The sequence below is a fragment of the Chiloscyllium punctatum genome, chromosome 18 (assembly GCF_047496795.1).
Source record: "Chiloscyllium punctatum isolate Juve2018m chromosome 18, sChiPun1.3, whole genome shotgun sequence".
NCBI classification, from domain to species: Eukaryota; Metazoa; Chordata; class Chondrichthyes; order Orectolobiformes; family Hemiscylliidae; genus Chiloscyllium; species Chiloscyllium punctatum.
The window spans coordinates 95,966,347-95,993,393 of NC_092756.1; the positions used below are offsets into that span (position 1 = coordinate 95,966,347).

Here is a 27,047-nt window from a genome sequence, read left to right on the forward strand (position 1 = left end):
CCTTGTTTCATAGCCTACATTTCCCTTGTCCCCCTCTCTCTCCCCCCCTCTAATTAGCTGATTCATATGGGAACAGTTCACATACATTGGAACACATCTGCATACATCTATTCCAGGTGTGATCTCACCAAGGCTCTGTACAAATACAGTAAGACTTCCCTATTTCTGAGTTCACCTCCCTGCAATAAAGGCAAATATACCATATCCCTTCCCAAGTGCTTACAGCACCTGCCTGTTTACTCCCATTGGGTGGGTTACAAGGAGACCCAGAACCCTTTGTACACCCACTATTTCCATGGAACACTGGAGATGGTGTTGTGGAAGTTGAGGAAGTGTTTAAAGGGTGCAGTTTTCCACAGGATTGTGGTTTGTTTTGGTGGTGAGTGTAGAAGCCTCAATATTTACATCTTAGCTTTTGATCTGTAATTCTGAGGGCCACACTGAATGCTGTGAACCAGTGACTCGGAAAAGAGTCAAAGAGACATTGAGTTTTCACAGTGCAGAATGAGACCAATCAGCCCATCTTATCCATGCTGATCATCAAACATCCAAAAGATATAAGAACAGCATTAGGGCCATTCAGCCTATTCAGTCTGCTCCACCATTCTATCACGGCTGACATGTTTCTCAACCCCATTCTCCTGCCTTCTCCCTGTAATCTCTGATCCCCTTACCAGTCAAACTATCTATCCCTGTCGGAAATTACTTGTCCTCCACAGAATGAGTTCCACAGAATCACCACCCTCTGGCAGAAGAAACTCCTCCCCATTTCAGTTCTAAAGGGTTGTCCCCTCAGTCTGAGGCTGTGCCCTCAGATCCTTGTCTCTCATACTGTTGGAAACATCTTCTCCACATCCACTTACTCCAGTCCTCTTGGTATTCTGCAAGTTTCAAAGCAATTCAATTCCAATTTCCAGCGTTTGGCTTTGCATGTTATCACCCTTCAAGGACACATATTATTACTTCCTAAATGTCTTGAGAGTTTTTGCCTCTAATACCCTTTTAAGTAGGTTGTTCCAGATTCCTACCACCTTCTGGAATCCTTACAATGTGGAAACAGGCCATTTGGCCTATTGAGTCCACACTGACCCTCCAAAGAGCTCCCACCCACATATCCTATCCCTGTAACCCTGCATTTCCCATGGCTAATCCACCCAGCCTGCACATCCCCAGACACAATGGGACATCTTTGGACTGTGGGAGGGAATTGGAGCACTTGGAGGGGTCATGGGGACAATATGTGCAAGCCCCACACAGGCTGAGGGTGGAATTGAATCAACTCTGGTGCTGTGAGGCAGCTGTGCTAACCACTGAGCCAGCTTCCGGGCTGGAAAACAATCCTCAACTCTCCTCGAAACCTCCTGCTCGTTACCTTATAATGGGAAGCGGTGTTTGGAAGGGTTAACCCCTGTGCAGGGTATTGGCAAAACTGCAAGACAGAGAGGACACCTCTTCCAGGTGAGATGCGTGAGATTTTCAATGGGAGGACGTGAGGCAAAAGGATGGTACCTCTCGCACCGCCAGTGTCTGGAGTGTGGAGGAGAGATGAAGCATAATCTGATAGGATATGTGGATGGGATCAACATTCGTGTGGTGCTGGAAATACACAGCAGGTCAGGCAGCATCCAGGAAAATCGACGTTTCGGGCAGAAGCCCTTCATCAGGAATGGTGAAGAGCTCCTGCCTGAAACATTGGTTTTTCTGCTGTACATTTCCAGCACCACTCCAAACTTGACTCTAATCTCCAGCATCTGCAGTCCTCACTTTCGCCTATGTAGGTGGGATGTTCTTCGGAGGGTTGGTGTGAACTCGGTGGGCCGAAAGGCCTGTTTCCCCACTGTAGGGATTCTTGAAGCTGCTGGGAAACTGGAACAACCGACCTAAGAGGGTGGCAGAGGCAAGAACCATCAAGACATTTAGGGAGTAACAATATGTGCCCTTGAAGGGGGATGACACCTGTCTTTGAATTTCAATAAAAGCCCCAGGCAAAGCAGCACCTTGGAAGCCTGTGTGTGTGTGTGTGTGTGACTTAATAGAAACTTGTTCCCATCTGAATCAGTTGGGGGGGGGGGTTGGGGTGTAAATCTGTGTGGAACAGATTCAGCCAGAACTGACAGTCAAACACACACATACACAAGAGGATGTGAGATGAAATTCACTGCGCGATTCACTGGGGAGCAAGTGTCTATACAGCCCTCGCTAAAGCCCTGGGGCAGTAAATGTAAAACAGGGCACATTGGTCCCAGGCGCTGTTAGCTCGCGTTTACAAAAACCAAACAGCAAGCTCTCTCACTTCCTCATTTGCTCGCAGCGATTGCTAACGAGCGAAGTCCAGGACCAGGATTTGCACAGTTCCTGTAACCTCCCCCCTGCTCTAGCTGGGGTTTCAGGGAGAATGAAGAGAGTGTCCAGGTGCTGTCAGAGGGTCCCCATCCGCAGGGAGTGAGTCCTGACCCCCGGGGCTGCCATGGCTCACTCTCACCAGGGACTGCTCACCTTGCTGGCTCTGTTCTTCCCCAGCTGGGTAAGTAAAGATTTCTCTCACACATCTCACAGCCTCGCGGTTTTAACACAGACTGAAATGCTTTCAGGGCGAGATGAGTCTGGTGGACTTTGTAGATTTTGCAAAGCACTGCTCTGGGGCGGGGAGGAGAGTGACAGTGAGGAAGAATGTGACAGAAAGAGGGAGAGTGTGTTAGAGGGAGAGAGACAGACAGAGAGAGGGAATGTGACAGAGAAAGAAAGTATGTTACAGGGACAGAGTGACAGAAAGAGAGAGAGAGTATGACAGACAGAGGGAGTGTTTGATAGAGAGAGAGAGGGACAGATAGAGAGTGAGGGAGAGTGTGACAGAGAGAGAGATTTTGACAGTGTTAGAAAGAAGGGAGTGTAACAGAATGACGGGTAGAGAGCATGCGACAGAGAGGAAGAGTGTGACAGAGAGGGAGCTGTAGAAGGATAGAGTGACAGAGACAACGTAAGACAGAGAGCGAGAGGGAGAGTGTGACAGAGAGAGGGAGGGAGAGTGTGACAGAGAGAGAGGGAGAGTGTGACAGAGAGAGAGGGAGAGTGTGACAGAGAGAGGGAGGGAGAGTGTGACAGAGAGAGAGGGAGAGTGTGACAGAGAGAGAGGGAGAGTGTGACAGAGAGGGAGGGAGAGTGTGACAGAGAGAGAGGGAGAGTGTGACAGAGAGAGGGAGGGAGAGTGTGACAGAGAGAGAGGGAGAGTGTGACAGAGAGAGAGGGAGAGTGTGACAGAGAGAGGGAGGGAGAGTGTGACAGAGAGAGGGAGGGAGAGTGTGACAGAGAGAGACGGAGAGTGTGACAGAGAGAGGGAGGGAGAGTGTGACAGAGAGAGGGAGGGAGAGTGTGACAGAGAGAGAGGGAGAGTGTGACAGAAAGAGGGAGAGAGAGTGTGACAGAGAGAGAGTGACAGAGAGAGAGGCAGAGAGTGTGACAGAAAGGGAGGGAGGGTATGACAGAGAGGAAGGAGAGAGTGACAGAGAGGGAAATTGTGACAGAGAGGGAGGGAGAGTGTGACAGAGATGGAGGACGAGAGTGACAGAGAGAGAGGGAGAGAGTGACAGACAGAGCAGGCAAGTGTGACAGAGAGGGAGGGAGAGAATGACCGAGAGGGAGGGAGAGTGTGACAGAGAGGGAGAGATTGACAGAGAGGGAGGGAGAGAGTGACAGACAGAGCGGGCAAGTGTGGCAGAGAGAGAATGTGACAAAGAGAGGGAGAGTGTGACAGAGAGAGAGTGACAGACAGAGCGGCAAGTGTGACAGAGAGAGGAAGAGTGTGACAGAGAGGGAGGGAGAGAGTGACTGAGAGGGAGGGTAAGTGTGACAGAGAGGGAGAGAGTGACAGAGAGGGAGGGAGAGAGTGACAGACAGAGCGGGCAAGTGTGGCAGAGAGAGAATGTGACAGAGAGAGGGAGAGTGTGACAGAGAGAGAGGGAGAATGTGACTGAGAGAGGGAGAGTGAAAGAGAAAGAGGGAGAGTGTGACAGAGAGAGGGAGAGTGTGACAGAGAGGGAGGGAGAGTGTGACAGAGAGAGGGAGAGTGTGACAGAGAGAGAGGGAGAGTGTGACAGAGAGAGGCAGAGTGAAAGAGAAAGAGGGAGAGTGTGACAGAGAGAGGGAGAGTGTGACAGAGAGGGAGGGAGAGTGTGACAGAGAGAGGGAGAGTGAAAGAGAAAGAGGGAGAGTGTGACAGAGAGAGGGAGAGTGTGACAGAGAGGGAGGGAGAGTGTGACAGAGAGAGGGAGAGTGTGACAGAGAGGGAGGGAGAGTGTGACAGAGAGAGGCAGAGTGAAAGAGAAAGAGGGAGAGTGTGACAGAGAGAGGGAGAGTGTGACAGAGAGAGAGGGAGAGTGTGACAGAGAGAGGCAGAGTGAAAGAGAAAGAGGGAGAATGTGACAGAGAGAGGGAGAGAGTGTGACAGAGAGAGGGAGAGTGAAAGAGAAAGAGGGAGGGTGTGACAGAGAGAGGGAGAGTGAAAGAGAAAGAGGGAGAGTGTGACAGAGAGAGGGAGAGTGAAAGAGAAAGAGGGAGGGTGTGACAGAGAGGGAGGGAGAGTGTGACAGAGAGAGGGAGAGTGAAAGAGAAAGAGGGAGAGTGACAGAGAAAGAGGGAGAGTGAAAGAGAAAGAGGGAGAGTGTGACAGAGAGAGAGGGAGAGTGTGACAGAGAGAGGGAGAGTGAAAGAGAAAGAGAGAGAGTGTGACAGAGAGAGGGAGAGAGTGACAGAGAGAGAGGGATTGTGACAGAGTGTTAGGAAGAAGGGGATGTAACAGAGCGATAGAGAGCATGTGAGAGAGAAGGAGAGTGTGACAGAGAGGAGAGCGAGCAACAGAAAAGGAGAGTGTGGCAGAAAGAGTGAAGGAAATGACAAGTGTGATTATTTGACAGAGAGAATGAGAGACTGACAGAAATGGGGAAATGTGTGACAAAGAGTGGCAAATATGACTGGAAGAGAGAGAGAGAATGTGACAGAAAGAGGGGGAGATAGAGAACAGGATGAAAGAGAGAGATAGAAAGACAGGTGGAGATAGTTAGATGGTATGACAAAGAGAGTGGAGAGAAGTGTGAAGAGGCAAAAAGATGCATAAGAGTGAACAGGGGACATAGGGAGTCTGATAGAGAGAGGGGGGGCAGTGTGAGAGAGAGGGGGAAGTGTCGGGGGGCAGTGTGAGAGAGAGGTGGCAGTGTGAGAGAGAGGGTGGGAGTGTGAGAGAGGGGGGGCAATGTGAGAAAGGGGAAGACTGTGAGAGAGAGGGTGGGAGTGTGAGAGAGAGGGGACAGTGTGAGAGAGAGGGAGGGAGTGTGAGAGAGAGGGGGCAGTGTGAGAGAGGGGGAAGTGTCGGGGGGCAGTGTGAGAGAGAGGGTGGGAGTGTGAGAGAGGGGGGGCAATGTGAGAGAGAGGGTGGGAGTGTGAGAGAGAGGGGACAGTGTGAGAGAGAGGGAGGGAGTGTGAGAGAGAGGGGGCAGTGTCGGGGGGGGCAGTGTGAGAGAGAGGGGGCAGTGTGAGAGAGAGGGGGCAGTGTGAGAGAGAGGGAGGGAATGTGAGAGAGGGGGCAGTGTGAGAGAGAGGGGGCAGTGTGTGTGAGAGAGAGGGGGCAGTGTGAGAGAGAGGGGGCAGTGTGAGAGAGAGGGAGGGAGTGTGAGAGAGGGGGGGCAATGTGAGAGAGAGGGTGGGAGTGTGAGAGAGAGGGGACAGTGTGAGAGAGAGGGAGGGAGTGTGAGAGAGAGGGGGCAGTGTCGGGGGGGGCAGTGTGAGAGAGAGGGGGCAGTGTGAGAGAGAGGGGGCAGTGTGAGAGAGAGGGAGGGAATGTGAGAGAGGGGGCAGTGTGAGAGAGAGGGGGCAGTGTGAGAGAGAGGGGGCAGTGTGAGAGAGAGGGAGGGAATGTGAGAGAGGGGGCAGTGTGAGAGAGAGGGGGCAGTGTGTGTGAGAGAGAGGGGGCAGTGTGTGTGAGAGAGAGGGGGCAGTGTGAGAGAGAGGGGGCAGTGTGTGTGAGAGAGAGGGGGCAGTGTGAGAGAGAGGGGGCAGGGTGAGAGAGAGGGGGCAGTGTGTGTGAGAGAGAGGGGGCAGTGTGTGTGAGAGAGAGGGGGCAGTGTGAGAGAGGGGGGCAGTGTGAGAGAGAGGGGAGCGGTGTGAGAGAGGGGGCAGTGTGAGAGAGGGGGGCAGTGTGAGTGATGAGGGGCAATGTGAGAGAGAGGGGCAATGTGAGTGAGAGGGGAGCAGTGTGAGAGAGATGGGGGCAGTGTGTGAGGGGGGTGCAGTGTGTGAGAGAGGGAGCAAGTGACAAAGGGAGGGAGAGTGTGAGAGAGAGGGGTGGCAGTGTGAGTGAGAGGGGACAGCGGAGGGCAGTGTGAGAGAGAGGGGGGAGTGTGAGAGAGGGGGGGCAGTGGGGGGGGCAGTGTGAGAGAGAGGGGGCAGTGTGAGTGATGGGGGGTAATGTGAGAGAGGGGGCAGTGTGAGTGAGAGGGGGGCAGTGTGAGAGAGAGGGGGCAGTGTGAGTGAGAGGGGGGCAGTGTGAGAGAGAGGGGGCAGTGTGAGTGAAAGGGGGGCAGTGTGTGAGAGAGGGGGGGCAATGTGTGAGAGAGGGAGCAAATGACAAAGTGGGGGGGGGGGGGAGAGTGTGAGAGAGATGAGCAAGTGACCGGAGGAGGGGTGTGGAGTGTGACAGAGAGGGGGAGTGTGTGTGACAGGATGTGGTTTGACTTACTTTAAACATTTTTGCACGATGAAGAATTTATAGCTGGAGTCAGTGAGGACCTTTCTGAATCTACTCTACAATTAATGTGAAGCATTGACCGTAACAATGACATGGGGTTGTGGAGGGAGTTCCTGATCTAATTGACTCTTGGTGTAAGAGGGAAGTGTGAGCAGGAGCTTCGGGGTATGTGTGTGTGACTGGTGCGAAAGTAATTAAATAGAAACAGTTGATCTCAACAAGTTATGATTAATATCGAGCAATTTCCTCTCAGTGACCAACGCGGTCATATTGACTGATGTGAAAACAATGGGTGTGGTTTCTTTGTTAGCTATTCTGCAGGACTGAGAAACTTTTAACAAACAAACAATAACTGATAAGAGAACTACCATTTTCACGCAGCGAGTAGTTCGGAGTTGGACTGCCTGAGAGTGCGGTCGGGACAGGTTCAGGCAAGGTATTCCAAGCGGAGTTAGACGGATATGTGGAAAGGATGAGCGTGTGGGGTTACAGGAAGAGTGACACCAATACTGATTTGGAGAGTCTCAGTAAGCTCGATGGGCTGAATAGCCTTCCTTGATACTGTAATTCTGTGAAGGGCAATTTTTTGGGAAGAATGTGAAGCTCGCAAAGATTGGCATTGGTTCCTGATACTTGAACTGATGTCAAATAAGGAATTTGGTTTTGGTGTTGGTTTGTCAAAGCTCAATAACTCGATTTAGTTCAGAGCAACCCCCTGGAGACTCCTCTCACCATTCGGAAACCGGCCTGGTCGCTCTTACTGGGATAATTTTACCAACAGACAGAGAACTGTTCACAATGCCACAGAAATTCTGTGGTTTTTTTTCAATTATTCTTGGGATGGCTGGGGCTGTTTTCCCTGGAACGTCGGAGGCTGAGGGGTGACCTTATAGAGGATTATAAAATCATGAGAGGCATGGAAGGGGTAAATAGGCAAGGTCTTTTCCCTAGGGTGGGGGAGTCCAGAACTAGAGGGCATAGGTTTAGGGTGAGAGGGGAAAGATGCAAAAGGGACCTAAGAGGCAACTTTTTCATGCAGAGGGTGGTACGTGTATGGAATGAGCTGCCAGAGGAAGTGGTGGAGGCTGGTACGATGACATTTAAAAGGCATCTGGATGGGTATATGAATAGGAAGGTTTAGAGGGATATGAGTCAAATGCTGTCAAATGGGACTAGATTAGGTTAGGATATCTGGACAGCATGGACGAGTTGGATTGAAGAGTCTGTTTCCGTGCTGTATATCCTGATGATTCCATGTGGCCATTGTTGGCTGGGCCAGTATTTATTGTCCATCCCTGATCACCCGGAGGTCAGTTCAGAGACAGCCACATTGCTGAGGATCTGGAGACGCATGTAGGCCAGACTGGGCAGGGTTGGCAGATTTCCTCTTCCAAATGGCATTAATGAGCCCAATGAGATTTTACAACAATTAGATGGTCACCATTACACCAACATTTCATTCTAGATTTTTATGGAATTCAAATTTTGACATCCGCAATAGTGGGATTCATACTCGTCCCCCAGAACATTAGTGTAGGGGTCCAGATTATTGTACCTACAGCACAGAAAAGACCCTTTGGCCCATCAAGCCCGTGCTGACCTATCTACACTAATCACACTTCTCAGCATTTGGCTTCACTTGCGATGAGATTTCAAGTGCTCATCAGGTAGTTGAAAGTCGCAGGAGTAGACCATTACACTCTCACCTCTCCTGATTCTGACGTGCCCTGAGATCTACTCCATAAACATCAGCCGTGATTGGAAAACAGCCTAGGTTAACAAGAATGACACCGACATCTAGGTGTTAGACTGTGACGAGAGATTGTACATGTTAGGGCTTTATCTCTAGAATATAGAAGCTTAACGGTTGATCTGATCAAAGTCTTTGAGATACCAACAGGAAAGGACAGGGTAGATATAGACAAACTATTCCCACTGGTTAGAGAATTCTAGAACGAGGGGCATAGTCTGAGAACGAGGACGGGACCGTTCAGGAAAGATGATAGGAAGCGCTTCTACACACAAAGGATGGAAGAGGTTTAGACCCTCTTCCGCAAATTGCAATGGATACAGGATCAGTTATTAATGTTAAATTTGAGATGGATCCATTTTTGTTAAGTGAAGAGATTAAGGAATACAGGCCAGAAGCAGGTATATGGAGTTAGGCTTCAAACATGATCTCATTGACCGTAAGGTATTGGAGCAGAATTAGGCCATTTGGCTCATCGAGTCTGCCCTGTCATTCGATCATCTGTTTCTCCTCGGATGCTGCCTGACCTGCTGTGCTTTTCCAGCACCACTCTAATCTAGACTCTGATTTCCAGCATCTGCAGCCCTCACTTTTGCCCATCTGTTTCTCAACCCTATTTCCTGCCTTCTCCCTGTCATTGATCCCCTTACCAATCAAGAACGTGTGTCTTGAATGGTAGAACCCCTGAGGGGCTGAATGGCCTATTTCTGATCCTATAAAATAAACAGGCAGTGCAAAGGGCCCACATTGATTTTAAGAAGCAAAGTCAGAATATAACTGGTCTGAAACTACCCACAAAGCATTTTCCTATGTGAAAGAGGAAGCTTGTGAAGGTTGCATCAGTTTGTTCTGGTGGTGACTGAATAAACACTGTTTAGGAGTGACCGAAAGATACTCAAACCTTAGTGGGAGCCATGCACAAGTCAGTAATGCTTTCTCCCTCGACACCAAAGCAGAAACATCCCTCCTCTCCGTTACCCTCACACCCAGTCCCCCAGCTAGCTACGATGGCTGCTAGCGTGAGGTCAATGCGGGCACATCCGCCTTATCAGTGGGGACAGAAGCTGAGAAATCTACCAGGGGGTAACGTAATCTCCTTGAATGTCACAGAATTACCTAGCGAGAAAGCAATAAACCCAGAACCATGAGGAACTGAAACTTCAAGCAAAAAAAAAAATCGCCAAAAACCTAAAATTAGTTGTAGAAGTGGTGAACAATTCACAGGAGGGTTTTGGTGAGCAATCAAGGGCTAGCTTCAGCTGGGAGCTGGGAGTTGTGTAGATTTTGTTGGCACAGACTGGAAGAGGTGAAGGGCTTTTCTGCATTGTGTGATTTACAATGTGATGGGTTTCAGGCAGTGGGGTTTATCGTCAATCAATGATCTTTTCTGACAGAAGAAAACTTCTTGTCAGAAGTAGAGATTTCTGACAATAGCTTACAATCTACTTCCTCAAATGCTGTACATACTTCCTGTTACATTGTCACCAGCACAGTTTATCGATAAAGCCCATTTTGCTGTAAAATCACTGGACTTTGGGACAACCTCATGGGAAATCTGAAAATTATTTTACATTGCAACCATTCAGTCATCATGATATTAACACACGATATTATATATTAGGGATCCAGATTATCAAATAGAACATAGAACAATACCACACAGGATAGGCCCTTCGGCTCTCGATGTTGCGCCAACCTGTGAACTAATCTCAGCTTGTCCCCCTACACTATCCCAAAATTATCCATGTGCTTATCTAAGGATTGCTTAAATCTCCCTAATGTGGCTGAGTTGACTACATTAGCAAGTAGTGCATTCCACACCCTTACCACTCTCTGCATAAAGAACCTGCCTCCGACATCTGTCTTAAATCTATCTCCCCTCAATTTGTAGTTATGGCCCCTCGTACACGTCATCATCCTAGGAAAAACACTTTCACTGTCTATCCTATCTAATCCTCAGATCATCATGGAACAGTTATAAAGGGAGTCACCAGCTCATCTCTGCAACAGCAACTCCTCCATGGGGGAGCAGGAGGGAGGCAATAGCCTAAAGTTATTATCGCTGGACTGTTAATCCAGAGACCCAGGTAATCTTGGTTCAAATCCCACCATGGCAAATGGTGGAATTTGAATTCAATAAGAATCTGGAATTAAGAGTCTAACGATGATCATGAATCCATGTTGTTGGAAGAATTCATCTAGTTCACTAATGTCCTTCAGGGAGGGAAACTGCCTTCCTTACCTGGTCTGGCCTACATGTGACTCCTGACCCATAGCAATGTGGGTGACTCTTAGCTGCTCTCTGGGCAATTAGGGACAGGCAATAAATGCTGTGACACCCTCATCCTGTGAGTGAATTAAGAAAAAAAGTCCAACTAACCTGCTCTTTACCCCCAGGCCTGCAACTTTATTTTCTCCTTCAGGATAAATTTAGTTCTTTTTTGAAGGCCTTGGTTGAATCTGCCTCCTCCACACCAGACCCTCACGACTTACTGTTGAGGAACTTTCTTATATTAATTCACAGGATTTAGGTGTCACTGGCTAGGCATGATGTTATTGCCCATTACCTAATTACCCAAAAGGCAGTTCAGAGTTGACCACATCGTTGTGTGTCTGGCGTCACATGCAGGAGGGAAGATTTCCTTCCCACAAGGACATTGGTGACCCTCATGGTTTCTTTTAACAGCAATGTCAATTGCTGGAGAAATTCAGCAGGACTGGCAGCGTCTGTGGAGAAAGAGGTTAATGTTTTGAATCCGGTGACCTTTCAGCAGAACTCATGACGAAGAGTCACCGCACCCAAAACATTAACTCTGCTTTCTTCACATAGACGCTGTCAGGCTTGCTGAGTTTTGCTAGCAATTTCAGTTTGTATCAGATTTCCAGTGTCCGCAGTTTTGTTTTATGTTAGGATTTTAAACTATAATTAACAATGGTTACAGAGCAGCTATTGGGCCAGCTACTCTACTCCACTTTTGTTTTTAGTCACGGAACTCATCTCACCATCAGCCTTGAGGGTAGGGTTTGAAAGCATGCTCACAGAGCATTAGCTAACAGCTCGATTACTAGACTAGAGACATTACCACTACCACCACCACCCACCAAGGCTTTGCTTGACATTGTCTTTGCTTCATATTTTATCCTTTCATGGGATAAAGGTGTGGTTGGCTGAGCCTAGTATTTACTGTACGTTCCTAGTTGCCCCTTGAGAAATTGGGGGTGAGCTGCCTTCTTGAACCGCTGCAGTCCATGTGCTGTAGGTAGACTCACAATGCCCTTAGGGAGGGAATTCCGGGATTTTGACCCAGCGACACTGTAAAAGCAGAGATGTATTTCCAAATCTGGATGGTGAGTGGGTTGGAGGGGAACTCGCAAGAAGTGGTGTTCCCATGTATGTGCTGCCCTTTTCCTTCCAAGTTGTTGTGGGTTTGGAAGGTGTTGCCTAGAGATCTTTGGTGTCTCTCTACAGTGCATCTTGTAGATAGTACACACTGCTGCTACTGAGTGAATGTTTGTGGATCTAGTGACAGTTAATTCTGCTGCTTTGAACTGGATGGCATTGAGCTTCTTGAGCATTATTGGGGCTGCCCTCATCCAAGCAAGTGGGAAGTATTCTGTCACAATCCTGACTTGTGCCTTGTAGATGGTGGACAGACTTTGGGGAGTCAAGAGGTGAGTTACATGCCGCAGTATTCCTAGCCTCTGGTTTTTTTTATATAGTGACTGTGTTTACATGGCTGGTCCAACTCTGTTTCTGGATATTGATAGCAGGGAGTTCAGTAGTTGAATGTGAAGGAGGCAATTGCCTTAACTCACTGACCTCTGGTTCTCTGTCCTTCCAACATGAAGCAGTTTTCCTATCTACTTTGTCCAACCCCTCATCGTTTTGAACATCTCTATCGAAACTTGCTTTAATCTTTTCTCTACTGAAGTCCGAAGTGTTATCTCTTAAGTGTTGTCCTTTAAAGGAAATTGATTTGTAAGATAACAGGGATCCACTTGATAAACCGCCCTGTGCTCTGACCTTATGAGACACTGGGCTTTGTGGGTCTCCAGAGGTCCACCTCAGCAATACTGAGGTCCCAGCTGGGGACTTCCTTCAAATTGTGCAGCACAAGAGGTGGCCCTTCGGCCCATCAAGCCTGCTATGATATATGGTGCCTTTTTAAACTAAAAACCTTCTGTCTCTACACAGACCGTAACCTTTTATTCCTTGCCTATTTCTATATCTGTCAAGATGCTTCTTAAATGTTCTTATTATATCTGCTTTTACCACCTCTACTGGGAGTACGTTCTAGTCACTTGTCACCCGCTGTGTAATACACTTCCCTCTGACATCTTCTTTAAGCTTTGCCCCTTTTAACTTAAACCTATATCCGCTAGTAATTGCCATTTCTACCCTCCAACTATTCATTCTATCCACGTCTCTCATAATTTTGCAAACTTCTATGAGATCACTCCTTCAGCTCTGACGTCCAAATGAAAACAAATTGTTTTTTTTTCAATCTCTCCCTCCAAACCAGGTAACAACCTGGTAAATCTTTCCTATATCCTCTCCAAAGATTCCACATCCTTCTGCTAGTGTGGCGAACAGAATGTGTATGCAATATTCCAAGTTAAAAATCACACAACACCAGGTTATAGTCTAATAGTTTTAATTGGAAGCACATGAGCTTCCAATTAAACCTGTTGGACTATAACCTGGTGTTGTGTGATTTTTAACTTTGTCCACCCCAGTCCAACACCGGCATCTCCAAATCATGAGCAATATTTCAAATGAGACTTAACTAAAGTTCTATATGTCTTGCCAATTTTTGTACTCCAAGCCCCGATTGATAAAGGCAAGCATGCCATATGCCTTCTTGAGGACCTTATCCATTTGCGTTTGTCATCAAAAGACACAAACCCATCCTCAACTTCAGGATGTCCACAGTACTTTACAACAAGTAATGATATAGTCAAGCGATGTGATTAGTCATGAGGTAATTTTTTTTTCTTTTTGTCATGTTGAGGGATAGATAAATGTTGACCGGGACGTTGAGGGGAAACTGCCCCTTCTTTTTTTAGAAATAATGCCAATGAAGCTTTACACCCAGCTGAGAAGGTCGAGCTAAGGAAAAATGCTGAGGAGGCTGGAAATCTGAAATAAAAATAGAAAGATGCTGGAGAAACTCAGCAGGTCTGGCAGTGTCTGTGGAGAGAGAAACAGAGTTCACATTTCGAGTCAGGGATGGCTCTTCCTCAGAAGAGAGGTGCAGAACCTCTGTTTAAGGCATCATCTGAAAATGCTGCTTTGGAGTGTAGCCTTAGATTTGTGTTCCGGTCTTAGAATGGGACATGATACTGACCAGAGAACACCTGATATAACTAGTTCACTAATGACAGAAAATCATAAAATACCTTCAACATGGAAGCAGGCCATTCAGCCCATACCTTCCCTCCAAAGAGCATCCCACCCAGACCCACTCCATCCCTGTAATCCTGTATTTCCCATGGTTAATCCACCTAGCCTCTACATCCCTGGACACTTTAGCACAGCCAATCCACCCTAACCTGCACATCTTCGGACAGAGTGAAGAAACCAGAGCACCCGGAGGAAACTCACGCAGACACTGGGAGAGCGTGCAAATTTCACACCAACAGTCACTCAGAGAGTGGAATCTAACCCGAGTCCCTAGTGCTGGGAGGCAGCAGTGCTAACCACTGAGCCACTGAGCTGCTCTGTGGAGAGAGAAACAGAGTTAACGTTTCAAAGTTCAAGATAAGTCTTCTTTACCAGACCCGCTGAGTTCCCCCAGTGCTTCCTGTTTTTATTTCAGGCTTCCAGCAGTTCTTTGCTTTGATAAGGGCAAAGAAATCAGCCCAGCCCGGTCTCCACATGATTTGAGAGTGTGTTGCTGGAAAAGCACAGCAGGTCAGGCAGCATCAAAGGAGCAGGAAAATCGACGTTTCAGGATGAAGGGCTCTGGCCCAAAACATTGATTCTCCTGCTCCTCGGATGCTGCCTGACCTGCTGTGCTTTTCCAAGCAACACACTCTCAACTCTGATCTCCAGCCTCTGCAAGTCCTCACTATCTCCTGGTCTCCACGTGATGCGTAGCCCCAGCAAGTTATTTCCGGACTGTCCTCTGTGACGCTCTTGTGTACCGCTCAGTTCAAGAGCAATTAGTCATGAGCAGTGAGTCTGCTGAGGAAAGACGAAAGAAAGTTCTCTCCCAACGGCAGGCCCCAGTGGTTGAAAGCAGAACACGGAGCCTCACTGATATGAAAGTGTCTGATGATGTTATTCACATTCACACACAACGTTAGCCATGGCTACCCACAGCCACTGCCGAGGATGAAGCTACCAGTGAGAAACTCGGCCCATGAATGTCATTTATTTTTTACCTGAAGGTGGGATTTGCCCTCTGGGTCTCTTTAGCAGTTTGGCCTTACCCTGGCCTCCTGCACACCCATCACTTGCGTCAGTAGCAGTAGCACGATCCCTCCACACCCCCACTCCCTCAACCACATCGGTTGTTGGGATGTGCCTTGACCTTTTTTGGGTTAAAATAGAACCCAAAGTGTAGACAAGGCCACCACTTCCTGCTGGCGCCAACAGTCCTCCAATACCCCTGACTGTCCCACACTGACAAGAACCTGTGGACAGTCACTGGGAAGATGTCTGTGATCTTTCCTATCTGAGCCCAGTATCACTGAGATGATGCTGGCATCCAAACTGAGGAGGGTGAGCAACTCCAAACTTGGAATCAGTTCCAGGTCTGTATGAGTTTGTGCAACACCAGGTGATGCCTTTAAGTTCCTTGACTGTGGAGACGCAGGTAGCCAGGATAGTGAAGAAGGCGTTTGGCAGGCTTGCCTTCATTGCGCTTTGAGTGTAGGAGTGGGAGGTTATATTACGACTGTACAGGATATTGGTTAGGCCACTTTTGGAATGCTGCATTCAATTCTGGTCTCCCTGCTATAGGAAAGATGTGAGATTAGACAGGGTACAGAAAAGATTTACAAGGATGCTGCCAGGGTTGGAGCGTTTGAGTTACAGGAGAGGCTGAATAGGCTAGGACTATTTTCCCTGGAGCATTGGAGGCTGAGGGGTGACCTTATAGAGGTTTATAAAATCATGAGGGATATGGATAGGGTGATTAGCCAAGGTCTTTTCCCTGGGGTGGAGGAGTCCAGAACTAGAGGCATGGGTTTATGGTGAGAGGGGCAATATATGAAAGGAATATAGGAAATGTTTTCACACAGAGGGTGGTACATGTATGGAATGAGCTGCCAAAGGATGTGGTGGAGGCTGGTATAATTACAACATTTAAAAGGTATCTGGATGAGTACATGAATATGAAGGGTTTAGAGGGATATGGGCCAAGCGCTGGCAAATGGGACTAGATTGGGTTAGGTTGGGAATAGACTAATTGAACCAAAGGGTTTGTTCCCTCACTGTACAATGCCATGCCTCCAAGCTATCAGGAAGCTTTCTGTTAATCTTTAGCTTGTTTTATGAATCATCAGACTTCAGTCTCCCATCTACAATGCTGATTGACATCATTCAAATTGGAACATCCGAGAGCTCTATCACAGATATACAACCTTGCACTAATGGCACTGCCATTGTATTTTTATTATTTGTTTATTGGATGTGACCAGTGAAGCATTCATTCCTCATGCCAAATTGACCTTGAGAAGGTGGTGGTGAGGTTTATTCCTGAACTACTGCATTCACGGGATGTAGGGACACGCCCATTGCTATTCTTGTCAAGCTAATGGAATGTTGGCCTTCATATCGAAGGGACCAGAGTACAAGGATGCAGAGGTTATACTGCAGTTATACAAAACCCCTGGTTAGAACCTCATTGGAGCACAGTGAGCAGATCTGGATACCGTGCCTTAGGAAGAATATGCTGGCCTTGGAGAGAGGACCACATCGATTTACAAGAATCGTACCTGGATTTCAGCAATTAAGTTCCAAGTAGAGGTTATACAAATTAGGCCAGTTTCCTCTGGAATTTCAAAGGTTAAGATTTGAATCATAATAATCCCTACAGTGTGGAAACAGGCCATTTGGTCCATCAGGTCCAAACCAACTCTCTGAAGAGCATCCACTTTACCAATCCCTACACTTACCCCAATCGCCCTACATTTCCCATGGCCAATCCACATAACCTGCGCAGCTTTGGACTGTGGGAGGACAACCACACAGACACAGGGAGAAGGTACAAAGTCCACACAGACAATGGCCCAAGGGTTGAATTGAAACCAGATCCTTACTGCTGTCAGACAGCAGTGCTAACCACTTAGCCCCATAAGGAGCAGAGTCAAACGTAGCAAGGGCTCATCCAGAATTTGAACCCAGGATCTCTTGCACTCCCTACATTTACCCAAAGTGAGAATCATTCCTCTACACCAACAAGCCAACAGCTCAATTTGATCAAAGTCTTCAAGAAATTAGCAAGAAAAGACTGGTAGATAAGGACTAACTATTGCCACTGGTTGGGGATTCTAGAACTAGGGGACATAGTCTGAGAATGAGGGCCAGACCAATCCAGAGAGATGTTAGGAAGCACTTCTACACACAAAGGGTGGGAGAGGCTTGGAACTTTCTTCCACAAACAGCAGGATCAGTTGTCAATTTTACAGCTGAGATAGATACATTTTTATTAAGTGTAGGTATTAAGGGATTTGGCTAAATGTGGAGTTAGGCCACAGCCTTGATCTCTTTGAATGGCAGAATATGCTCGATGCGCTGAATAGTCTGCTCCTGTTCCTCAGTCTTCCTCTATGTTAGGAAGAGAGTTCCAGGATTTTGACCCAGTGACAGTGAAGAAACGGGTATGTAGTTCCAGGCCAGAATGGTGAATGACTTCGCAAGAGAACTTACCACGTGTATTTGGAAGGTGCTTTCAGAGGTAATAGTTGCTTCAATAAACTTATACATTGCTAGTTTACAGCCATGGGGATAGTGGGAGGTTACAATGATGGGGAATACGGGAGGTTACAGTTATGGGGTTAGTGGGAGGTCACAGTGATGGGGATTAGTGGGAGGTTACAGTGATGGGGATAGTGGGAGGTTACAATGATGGGGAATACGGGAGGTTACAGTTATGGGGTTAGTGGGAGGTTACAGTGATGGGGATAGTGGGAGATCACAGTGATGGGGGTTAGTGGGAGGTTACAGTGATGGGGATAGTGGAAGGTTACAGTGATGGGGGTTAGTGGGAGGTTTCAGTGATGGGGATAGTGGGAGATTACAGTGATGGGGTTGGTGGGAGGTTACAGTGATGGGGACAGTGGGAGATCACAGTGGTGGGGATAGTGGGAGGTTACAGTGATGGGGATAGTGGGAGGTTACAGTGATGGGGATTAGTGGGAGGTTACAGTGATGGGGTTAGTGGGAGGTTACAGTGATGGGGATAGTGGGAGATTACAGTGATGGGGGTTAGTGGACGTTTACTGTGATGGAGATTAGTGGGAGGTTTCAGTGATGGGGATAGTGGGAGGTGACAGTGATGAGGGGTAGCGGAAGTTTACTGTGATGGGGATAGTGGGAGGTTACAGTGATAGGGATAGTGGGAGATTACAATGATGGGGATAGTGGGAGGTTACAGTGATGGAGATAGTGGGAGGTTATAGTGATGGGGATAGTGGGAGGTTACAGTGATGGGGATAGTGGGAAATCACAGTGATGGGGATAGTGGGAAATCACAGTGATGGGGATAAGTGGAAGGTTACAGTGATAGCGATTAGTAGGAGGTTACAGTAATGAGGGTTAGTGGGACGTTACAGTGATGGGGACAGTGGGAGGTTACAATGATGGGGAATACGGAAGATTACAGCGATGGGGATAGTGGGAGGTTACAGTGATGGGGGTTAGCGGGAGGTTACAGTGATGGGGATAGTGGGAGATCTCAGTGATGGGGATAGTGGGAGGTGACAGTGATGGGGATAGTGGGAGGTTACAGTGATGGGGATAGTGGGAGGTTACAGTGATGGGGGTTAGTGGGAGGTTACAGTGATGGGGATAGTGGGAGGTGACAGGGATGGGGATAGTGGGAGGTGACAGGGATGGGGATAGTGGGAGGTGACAGTGATGGGGATAGTGGGAGGTTTCAGTGATGGGGATAGTGGGAGGTGACAGTGATGGGGATAGTGGGAGGTTACAGTGATGGGGATAGTGGGAGGTGACAGTGATGGGGATAGTGGGAGGTTACAGTGATGGGGATAGTGGGAGGTTACAGTGATGGGGGTTAGTGGGAGGTTACAGTGATGGGGGTTAGTGGGAGGTTACAGTGATGGGGGTTAGTGGATGTTTACTGTGATGGAGGTTAGTGGGAGGTGACAGGGATGGGGATAGTGGGAGGTGACAGGGATGGGGATAGTGGGAGGTTACAGTGATGGGGGTTAGTGGGAGGTTACAGTGATGGGGGTTAGTGGGAGGTTACAGTGATGGGGGTTAGTGGATGTTTACTGTGATGGAGGTTAGTGGGAGGTTTCAGTGATGGGGATAGTGGGAGGTGACAGGGATGAGGGTCAGTGGAAATTTACTGTGATGGGGATAGTGGGAGGTTACAGTGATGGGGATATTAGGAGGTTACAGTGATGGGGATATTGGGAGGTTACAGTGATGGGGGTTAGTGGGAGGTTACAGTGATGGGGATAGTGGGAGGTTACAGTGATGGGGATATTGGGAGGTTACAGTGATGGGGGTTAGTGGACGTTTACTGTGATGGAGGTTAGTGGGAGGTTTCAGTGATGGGGTTAGTGGGAGGTGACAGTGATGAGGGTTAGTGGAAGTTTACTGTGATGGGGATAGTGGGAGGTTACAGTGATGGGGATATTGGGAGGTTACAGTGATGGGGATATTGGGATGTTACAGTGATGAGGGTTAGTGGGAGGTTGCAGTGATGGCAGTTAGTGGGACGTTACAGTGATGGGGACAGTGGGAGGTTACAGTGATGGGGAATACAGAAGGTTACAGTGATGGGGATAGTGGGAGGTTACAGTGATGGGGATAGTGGAAAATCACAGTGATGGGGATAGTGGGAGGTTACAGTGATGGGGATAGTGGGAGGTTACAGTGATGGGGATAGTGGGAGGTTACAGTGATGGGGATAGTGGGAGGTTATAGTGATGGGGATAGTGGGAGGTGACAGTGATGGGGATAGTGGGAGGTTATAGTGATGGGGATAGTGGGAGGTTTCAGTGATGGGGATAGTGGGAGATTACAGTAATAGGGATATTGAGAGGTCACAGCTATGCGGATAGTGGGAGATTATTGTGATGGGGAAGTGGGAGGTTACAGCCATGGGGACAGTGGGAGGTTACAGTGATGGGGATAGTGGAAGGTTACAGTGATGGGGATAGTGGGAGGTTATAGTGATGGGGATAGTGGGAAGGTGTGCTTTTTTTGGATGGATATTATCAAGTACTTTCAAAAAGATTAGGGGAGGTTTCTCCGATATACTGACCAACATTTATCCCTCGCCCATCACTTCAGATACAGGTTATCACCGCTCTCTTTATATGAGCTTGCTGTGTACAAATTGGACTAACAAACCTGCAGATGTTGGGAATCCTCAGCAAATCACGTAGCTTCCATTAGAGAGAGGCGGAGTAACATTTCAGGCTTCCCAAAAGGAAGTCACGAAAGGTGCTACATAAATGCAACTCTTCCGTTTTATTCTCCTCTTTCCCCCCCCCACACCCAGTTTCACAAAGCAGCTATGATGGTGTTATTAATGCTGGATAAATGCTGCAGATGCTGGAAACCCGAGTCTGGATCAGAGTGGTGCTGGAAAAGCAGAGCAGGTCAGGCAGCATCAGAGGAGCAAAAAGATCGACGTTTCGGGCAAAAGCCCTTCATCAGGAATAGATTAATGCTGGCCTAGGCAACAACGAATGCTTCCCAGTACTGAATAATAAGAAAGGGGAGTCACCATGGAGACATGCCTAATTGGAGAGACACACTGTAGGATACAGTTTCCATGATACTAGCCCAGGGAGACTCATGGAAAAGCTCCGAGTGCCACTTCTGTTTACCTTCAGAGGATTTGGTTGGGAGGATCCAACAACTGTCACGTCAGTTGATCACTTGGGTATAATTGGACGTGGCACAGTGCCACGCGCGACAAATACCACGTGACGTCCTACCTCCCTCTCCTTTCAGGGTGGTAACTCCCCTGAGCGTGTCAACAACGGTTTATGGCCCACTTAATGAGCTTTGAACTCTGGGCAGGCGTTTGAGGGATGTGTGTCGCCAGCTGCAAGGAGGTGTTGTTTTATTCAGAGATGACATGGACATGTTGGAGGGACATCCAAAATAGGATTGAATTGATTAATTTACCCAGTGTGGGGCTGTGCATGATCAGAGAGTATACATGGGAAGGGGGGGGACTCACACAACACATCAGCTCCATCCCCACAGAAATCCATGATTGCCCCAAAATCTTTGAACTGTGGAAGGCCAGGAATATCCTATAGATATTTTCCTGCTCAGATGTGTTATTATTCATCTCTAGAAGAAATTGGGCCTTAAATGTGGGATTGTGTGGCTCAGAGGTAGGGACACTACCACTGCACCACAAGAGCCCCCTAATGAATAGCCCTTAAGAAGATCTAATTGGTGTAATTAAAACATCAAAATGATTTGCTGGGGTTGACACAGACAGACTATATATTCTGGATTAGGGGTGCAGAAAAGATTCACAAACATTATTCCAGAGATGAGGAAGTTTACTTTCGGAGATAAATTCCAGAAGTTGGGGATATTTTACTTGGAGCAGCGGAGATTTGATCAAGGTGTTCAAAACCAAGAGGGGCTAGGACAGAGTCGATAGGGAGAAACGGTTCGCGTTGGTGGAAGGTTTGAGAAAGAGAGGGTACAGGTTTAAGTGAATCAGGGAAAGAAGCAGCAGTGAAGCAAAGAGAAACATTTTCACTCAGCAAGCCTCATTTATCTCTGAAGCACCATCACTCAAACAAGTGATTTAACCATTTATCTCTTTGCTGTTTCTTTATGTTATCTGACAAACTGCGTTCAATTCTGGTCTCCTTGCTACAGGAAAGATGTTGTGAAACCTGATCTGATTTATTTATTGTCATGTGTCATAACTACAGTGAAAAGCTTTGTATTGTTCATGAGCAGTGCAGGCGGATCACAGGAAGCAGGGACATACAGAATCATAAAGTGAAAAAAAATTTCGACAGAGGCATACAGGTTACATTGCACAGGGAAGATGCAAGATCAACATTAGCAAGACAACAGTTCTAAGAAATGTTCGAGTTAAACTTGCTGTAGGGAAGGAGTTGCCCAGTGTCAGTGACATTTTTGATCCAACTGGTTCAGAAAAGATTTACAAGTATGTTGCCTTGGAGAGTTCAAGCTAAAGGAAGAGGCTGAATAGGCTGGGGCTACTTTCCTGGTGCAATGAAGGCTGAGGGTTGATCGTATAGAAGTTTATCAAATCATGAGGGGCATGGATAGGGCGAATAGACAAGGTCTTTTCCCCAGGATAGGAAAGTCCAAAACTAGAGAGTATAGGTTTAAGATGAGAGGGCAAAGATATAAAAGGGACCTAAGGGGCAACATTTTCACGTAGAGTGTGGTGCATATATGGAACGAGCTGCCAGAGGAAGCGATGGAGGCTGGTACAGTTACAATATTTAAAAGGCATCTGGATGGGTTTATGAATAGGAAGGGTTTAGAAGGATATGGGCCAAGTGCTGGTAAATAGGACAGGATTAAATTAGGATATCCGGTTAGCATGGGTGACATGGACCCAAACGTCTGTTTCTGTGCTGTACATCTCTATGACTCCATCAGTGGTTAGGACTGGAATCCACCGCTTGAGAGTGCAGCAGAGATTCAATCAAAACTATTATTGCTTCTTGCTGAAGATTTATTCCTTTGTAGACATTTTCTCATTGAACTGAGCACTTTGCCTTGGACTGATTGAAACTGGAAAGTGAATCAAGCGGAATGATGTTGATTGTATCTGATGAATCAAACATAATAAACAGAGGGTACACTTGCAGGTGTAATTTTGGCTCCTCACTGTCACGGGATAGAAAGGTATCAATTGTCATTCAGTCTAACTAATTATACAAAGCAAAGTCATGAGCAAAGTTAAATTGCCCTTAATCATTGTTTATGATATGCAGAATAAAACTTTACAGATTGATAATGCAGGCTGATATTCTGCAAATAAAGAAAATTGTTGCCTTTTTCTGCAAAGATAAAATAAAACTTGCTAATATTTACTAGAAACTCTTTCAACTTGAAACTAATAATTCAATTGAAGAGTGAGTTTCTGTACTTTTTGGTAATATGTGCCAATGGAGACACTGAGATTTGTTCCACTCTCACTGTGTTTTCTGCCACTCCTACCTACCTGCCCATTCCCTGTCACACCACTCCCCCTCATAGCGATGATAAGGTTTTGACTATATTCGGCAAAACAAGTAATCCTAAAACTGGTTCTCCTGAAAATGAGATTCATTTCAGGTTGGGATTGAATTGTCACCTGAGAAGGAAGTAGGGAAGCTCAGTGGTTAGCACTGCTACCTCATAATGGCTCATAACCCAGGTTCACTTCCACCCTCGGGCAACTATCTGTGTGGAGTTTGCACATTCACCCTGAGTCTGTATGTGTTTCCTCTGGCTGCTCCAGTTTTCTCCCACAGTCCAAAGATGTATAGGTTAGGATGGATTGGCCAAGCGAAATGTTCGGGTGGGATGCTTTTCAGAGGGTTGATTATGACCTGTTCCCACACTATAGGGATTCTATAGGAGGGTGTGCAGGGTTACATGGAGAAGTGGGGGCAAGGGACTGGTAATTGGGAAGTCTGCATTTCTCATTTAGCGATCCAATACAGACATGATATCCCAAATTTCCCTCCTCTTGCACTGTAGAAGTTCTGTGATTCAGGGAAACGCAGAAGACAGATCTCAGAATGACACTTTACCTGCTGCATTAACAGAGTTCTGCGCTGCCACAGATGCTGACCAGGAAGTCTACTGGGCACCACCCTAGAGGCTAGAAATGATATCTGTCTGGCTGTGCCAGGGGCACAGACCTCAGGTCAGCCTGGGTAGGTGCTGGATATACCCAGATACTGGCAAAGCTTCAGGTTACAAGCTTCTGTATCATGCCTGCCTCTTTAATGAAACACTGAGATTGAAAAGGAAGTCTGTTTTAACCCTTTCATGGGACGTGGGTGTTGCCAGCGAGAATTTGTTGCCAGTGCTCCCTTCATGCTGAGATTCAGCGTGTGTCAATCAGTGTGCCAATGCACATTCCATTTCGGAAGCCATTGTTGTGCCCAAATCCCGGAGGTTCTGAACGCCGAAAAGGAAATTAGAGGGAACATTGTTTGATGCCCATCCTTAATCGCCCTTAACTGCGAGGCTTGCATGGCCATTGCCGAGAGGTCAGTTAACAATCAACCACATCGCTGTGGGTCTGGAGTCACATGTAGGCCAGACCAGGTAAGGGTGGCAATTTCCTTCCCTGAAGGGGTATTAGTGATCCTGATGAGTTTTTATGACAATTGTCAGTAGTTGTCATTATAGTATTACCGATTAGCTCTCAATGCCAAAATTATTAATTGAATTCGTGGGGTGGGTTAAATCTGTGTCCTAGATTCCTGTAGATTTACAGTCCAACCTCCTCAATGCCACTGTCCAGCCCATAAAGAATTATTTTTTGTGGAGGTGGGTGAAACAGTGAGCTGGACAAGCATCATTATCCCACACTGTTTCTGTAGGTCAGTCAGTGAGCACAATTGGCTTAATGGCTTGTTTATGTTATAGCCATAATGCTAATAGTGAAGGTTCAATACCCACACTGGCTGAGTTTACCATGAAGGACTCTCCTTCTCAACCTCTCCCTTTGCCTGAGGTGTGGTGACCCTCAGGTTAAACCACCACCTGTTATCTCTCTCTCTAAGGAGAGAGCAGACCCATGATGACTTTACCTTTATTCACATTCAACTCAATTTTTTTTTGTCTAAACAATATTCCTGCGATGTCCCCTCATTAGAACCACTTGTGGAGCTGGCATTCCTGAGCAACCAGGAATGGCGCTCCGAAAGCTAGTGTGCTTCCAATTAAACCTGTTGGACTATAACATGGCGATGTGTGATTTTTAACTTTGTACACCCCAGTCCAACACCAGCATCTCCAATTTCTGTGCAATGGCATAGTGGTTCAGTGGTTAACACTGCTGCCTCAACCTGTGCCAGGGATATGGGTTCAATTCTACCCAGAGTCAACTGTCTGTGTGTGCATGGATTTGCTCTTGTTTTCTTCCACAATCCAAAGATGTACAGGTTAGGTGGATCGGCCATGCTAATTTGCCCTGTAGTGTCCAGGGATGTGTATACTAGGTGGGTTAGCCGTGGGAAATGTCGAGTTACAGGGATTGGGTGATTCTGGGTGGGAGGGTTGGTGTGACTCGATAAGCTGACCTGCTTCCACGCTGTAGGGCTTCTATGAGCAAAGGTGCATTGAATCCACTTGTATTTGGGGTAACCTAATGTTATGTTGAATGAGCAAATTCAGGCAAATTATAGGTCCCTTCTTAGCAGGCAGAAAGGATCCACCGCCCGTGTCTTAGAGCCATTTCGGCACAGAAGGAGGCCATTCAGCCCACCAACTCAATGGTGTCTCTCTGTAAAGTGGTGTACAGAGTTTCCCCTAAAGAGTAGAATTGGGTGGAATCCACAATGCATCTCACAGGGGAAAGGAGAGAAAGATTTATCTTTCAGCTCGATGACCATGCTGCAAGAAGCTACAGGGTCTGAGAAGGAACTGCAAAACCAGAGACAGAGAGAGTGGTATTAGAGAGGCAGCGTTGGGAGGAAAGAGGCAACGGGGAGGATTGAAAGGATTTGAGAAGGAAAAGGAAGACCTGTGATGGAGCAGGAGGCATAAGAAATTCCATATCAAAGGGTAATGCAAGATAAAGAAGGTAAAGTCAGTATAGTCCCACTCTGTCAGATAGACAACTGGCAGTGGTTTAGCCTGGGGGGGTCACCATGCCTCAGGTAATATATGAGAAGGTATGTAACCTCAGCCAGTATGGGAATGGAACGTTACTTAACAGCATCACTCCACATTGACAGCCAGCCATCCAGCCAATTGAGCTAGCTGACTCCTGAAGTGATTAGGCAAACCGATGCTGGGTCTTAAATACTTTGACGGTAAATATAAGTCTTGAAGGGTAAATGGTCTCAATAGAAACATTTTCCACTGTCTGTGAAAATGAGAATGCAGTCTGGCATCTGAAATGGTTAAGCACCAACTTTACAAATCCCCGCTCTTTTTCCTTACGTGCTGCCTAACCTGCTGTTTTCAAACTTTGTTTGGGATATCAGACTGGCAGCCTCCATTTCAGCGAGCTTATTGATTTCTGTCTCCATTTGTGCGTGAATTAGTTAGGCAGGGACATGAAAGATCACCTTGGCACACCACAAGTGTATCGTAGCATGTTATTTAAAAGGTAAAGGTTAACCAGATGAAATGAATACTAACCGCTGGATGTAATGAACTTGGCATGGCTTCAGCCCTAGCTGATGAATGTCAGGCAATATAATGGATATTAGAAGGATATGCTGATCGTTCAAGAGATTTTTGTTAAAGCCTCACAGAAGAGGCTAGGGTGCAAGGTTAAAACGCATGCTGACATTTTTTAAGAACTGGTTAGCAGACATGAAATAGAGGGTTGGATTGCATGGGTTTTTTTCATGGAAGGTAGTATCTAGTGAAGTACAACAGGGATCAGTGTTTGGGCCCCAGCTACTCTCAACAATCGCAACTACTTGGATAGGGGGAATCAAATTTAATACTTCAAAGTTCCAGGCAGCAGTGTGTCACAGCACCAAGGACCTGGGTTCAATCCCAACCTCAGGTGACTGTCTGTGTAGAGTTTGCACATTCTCCCTGTGTCTGCGTGGGTTTCCTCCCACACTCCAAAGATGTGCAGGTTAGGGTGGATCGGCCATGGGAAATTGTGAATAGTGTGCAGGCTTGGTGGGTTAGCCATGGGAAATGTGGGGTTAAAGGGATGGGATGGTGTTCAGAGGGTCAGTGTGGAATCGGTGGGTGGAATGGCCTGATTCCACAGTGTAGGGATTCTATGATTAAGTGATATATATTTGTTGTGACATATGTTCTATCTGCTGTTATATATAAGAACGTAAGAAATAGGAACAGAAGTAGGCCATTCAGCCCTTTAAGCCCACTCTGCTATCCAGTGGGATCATGACTGATCCTCCATTTCAACACAGCTTTACTGTACTGTCCACTTATCCCTCAATGTTTTTGATATGTTGAAATCTATTGTCCTCGGTCTTAAACATGTTCAGCAATGAGACCGCCACCACCCTTTGGGACAGAGAATTCCAAAGATTCACAACGCACTGAGCAAAGAAATTCCTCCTCATCTCAATCTGAACGGCCCGCCCTTGATTCTGAAAGTGTGACCCCTCATTCTAGACCAACGCTACCAATACCCACCAACATCACCAACATTGATACCCACCATCACCACCAGCACCACCAGT

General features: G+C 47.1%; 1 protein-coding gene across 2 annotated transcripts in view; it reads left to right on the top strand.

The window, feature by feature from the left end:
• Positions 1 to 27,047, top strand: part of LOC140489363 (receptor-type tyrosine-protein phosphatase H-like) — a 116,772-nt gene that overhangs the window by 11,816 nt on the left and 77,909 nt on the right. For both annotated transcript variants that reach the window (XM_072588843.1, XM_072588842.1), the window contains exon 2: positions 2,312 to 2,524. In XM_072588843.1, coding sequence (XP_072444944.1) covers positions 2,468 to 2,524 — 57 coding nt within the window. In that variant the 5' untranslated portion in view covers positions 2,312 to 2,467. The remainder of the gene's footprint in view (positions 1 to 2,311; positions 2,525 to 27,047) is intronic.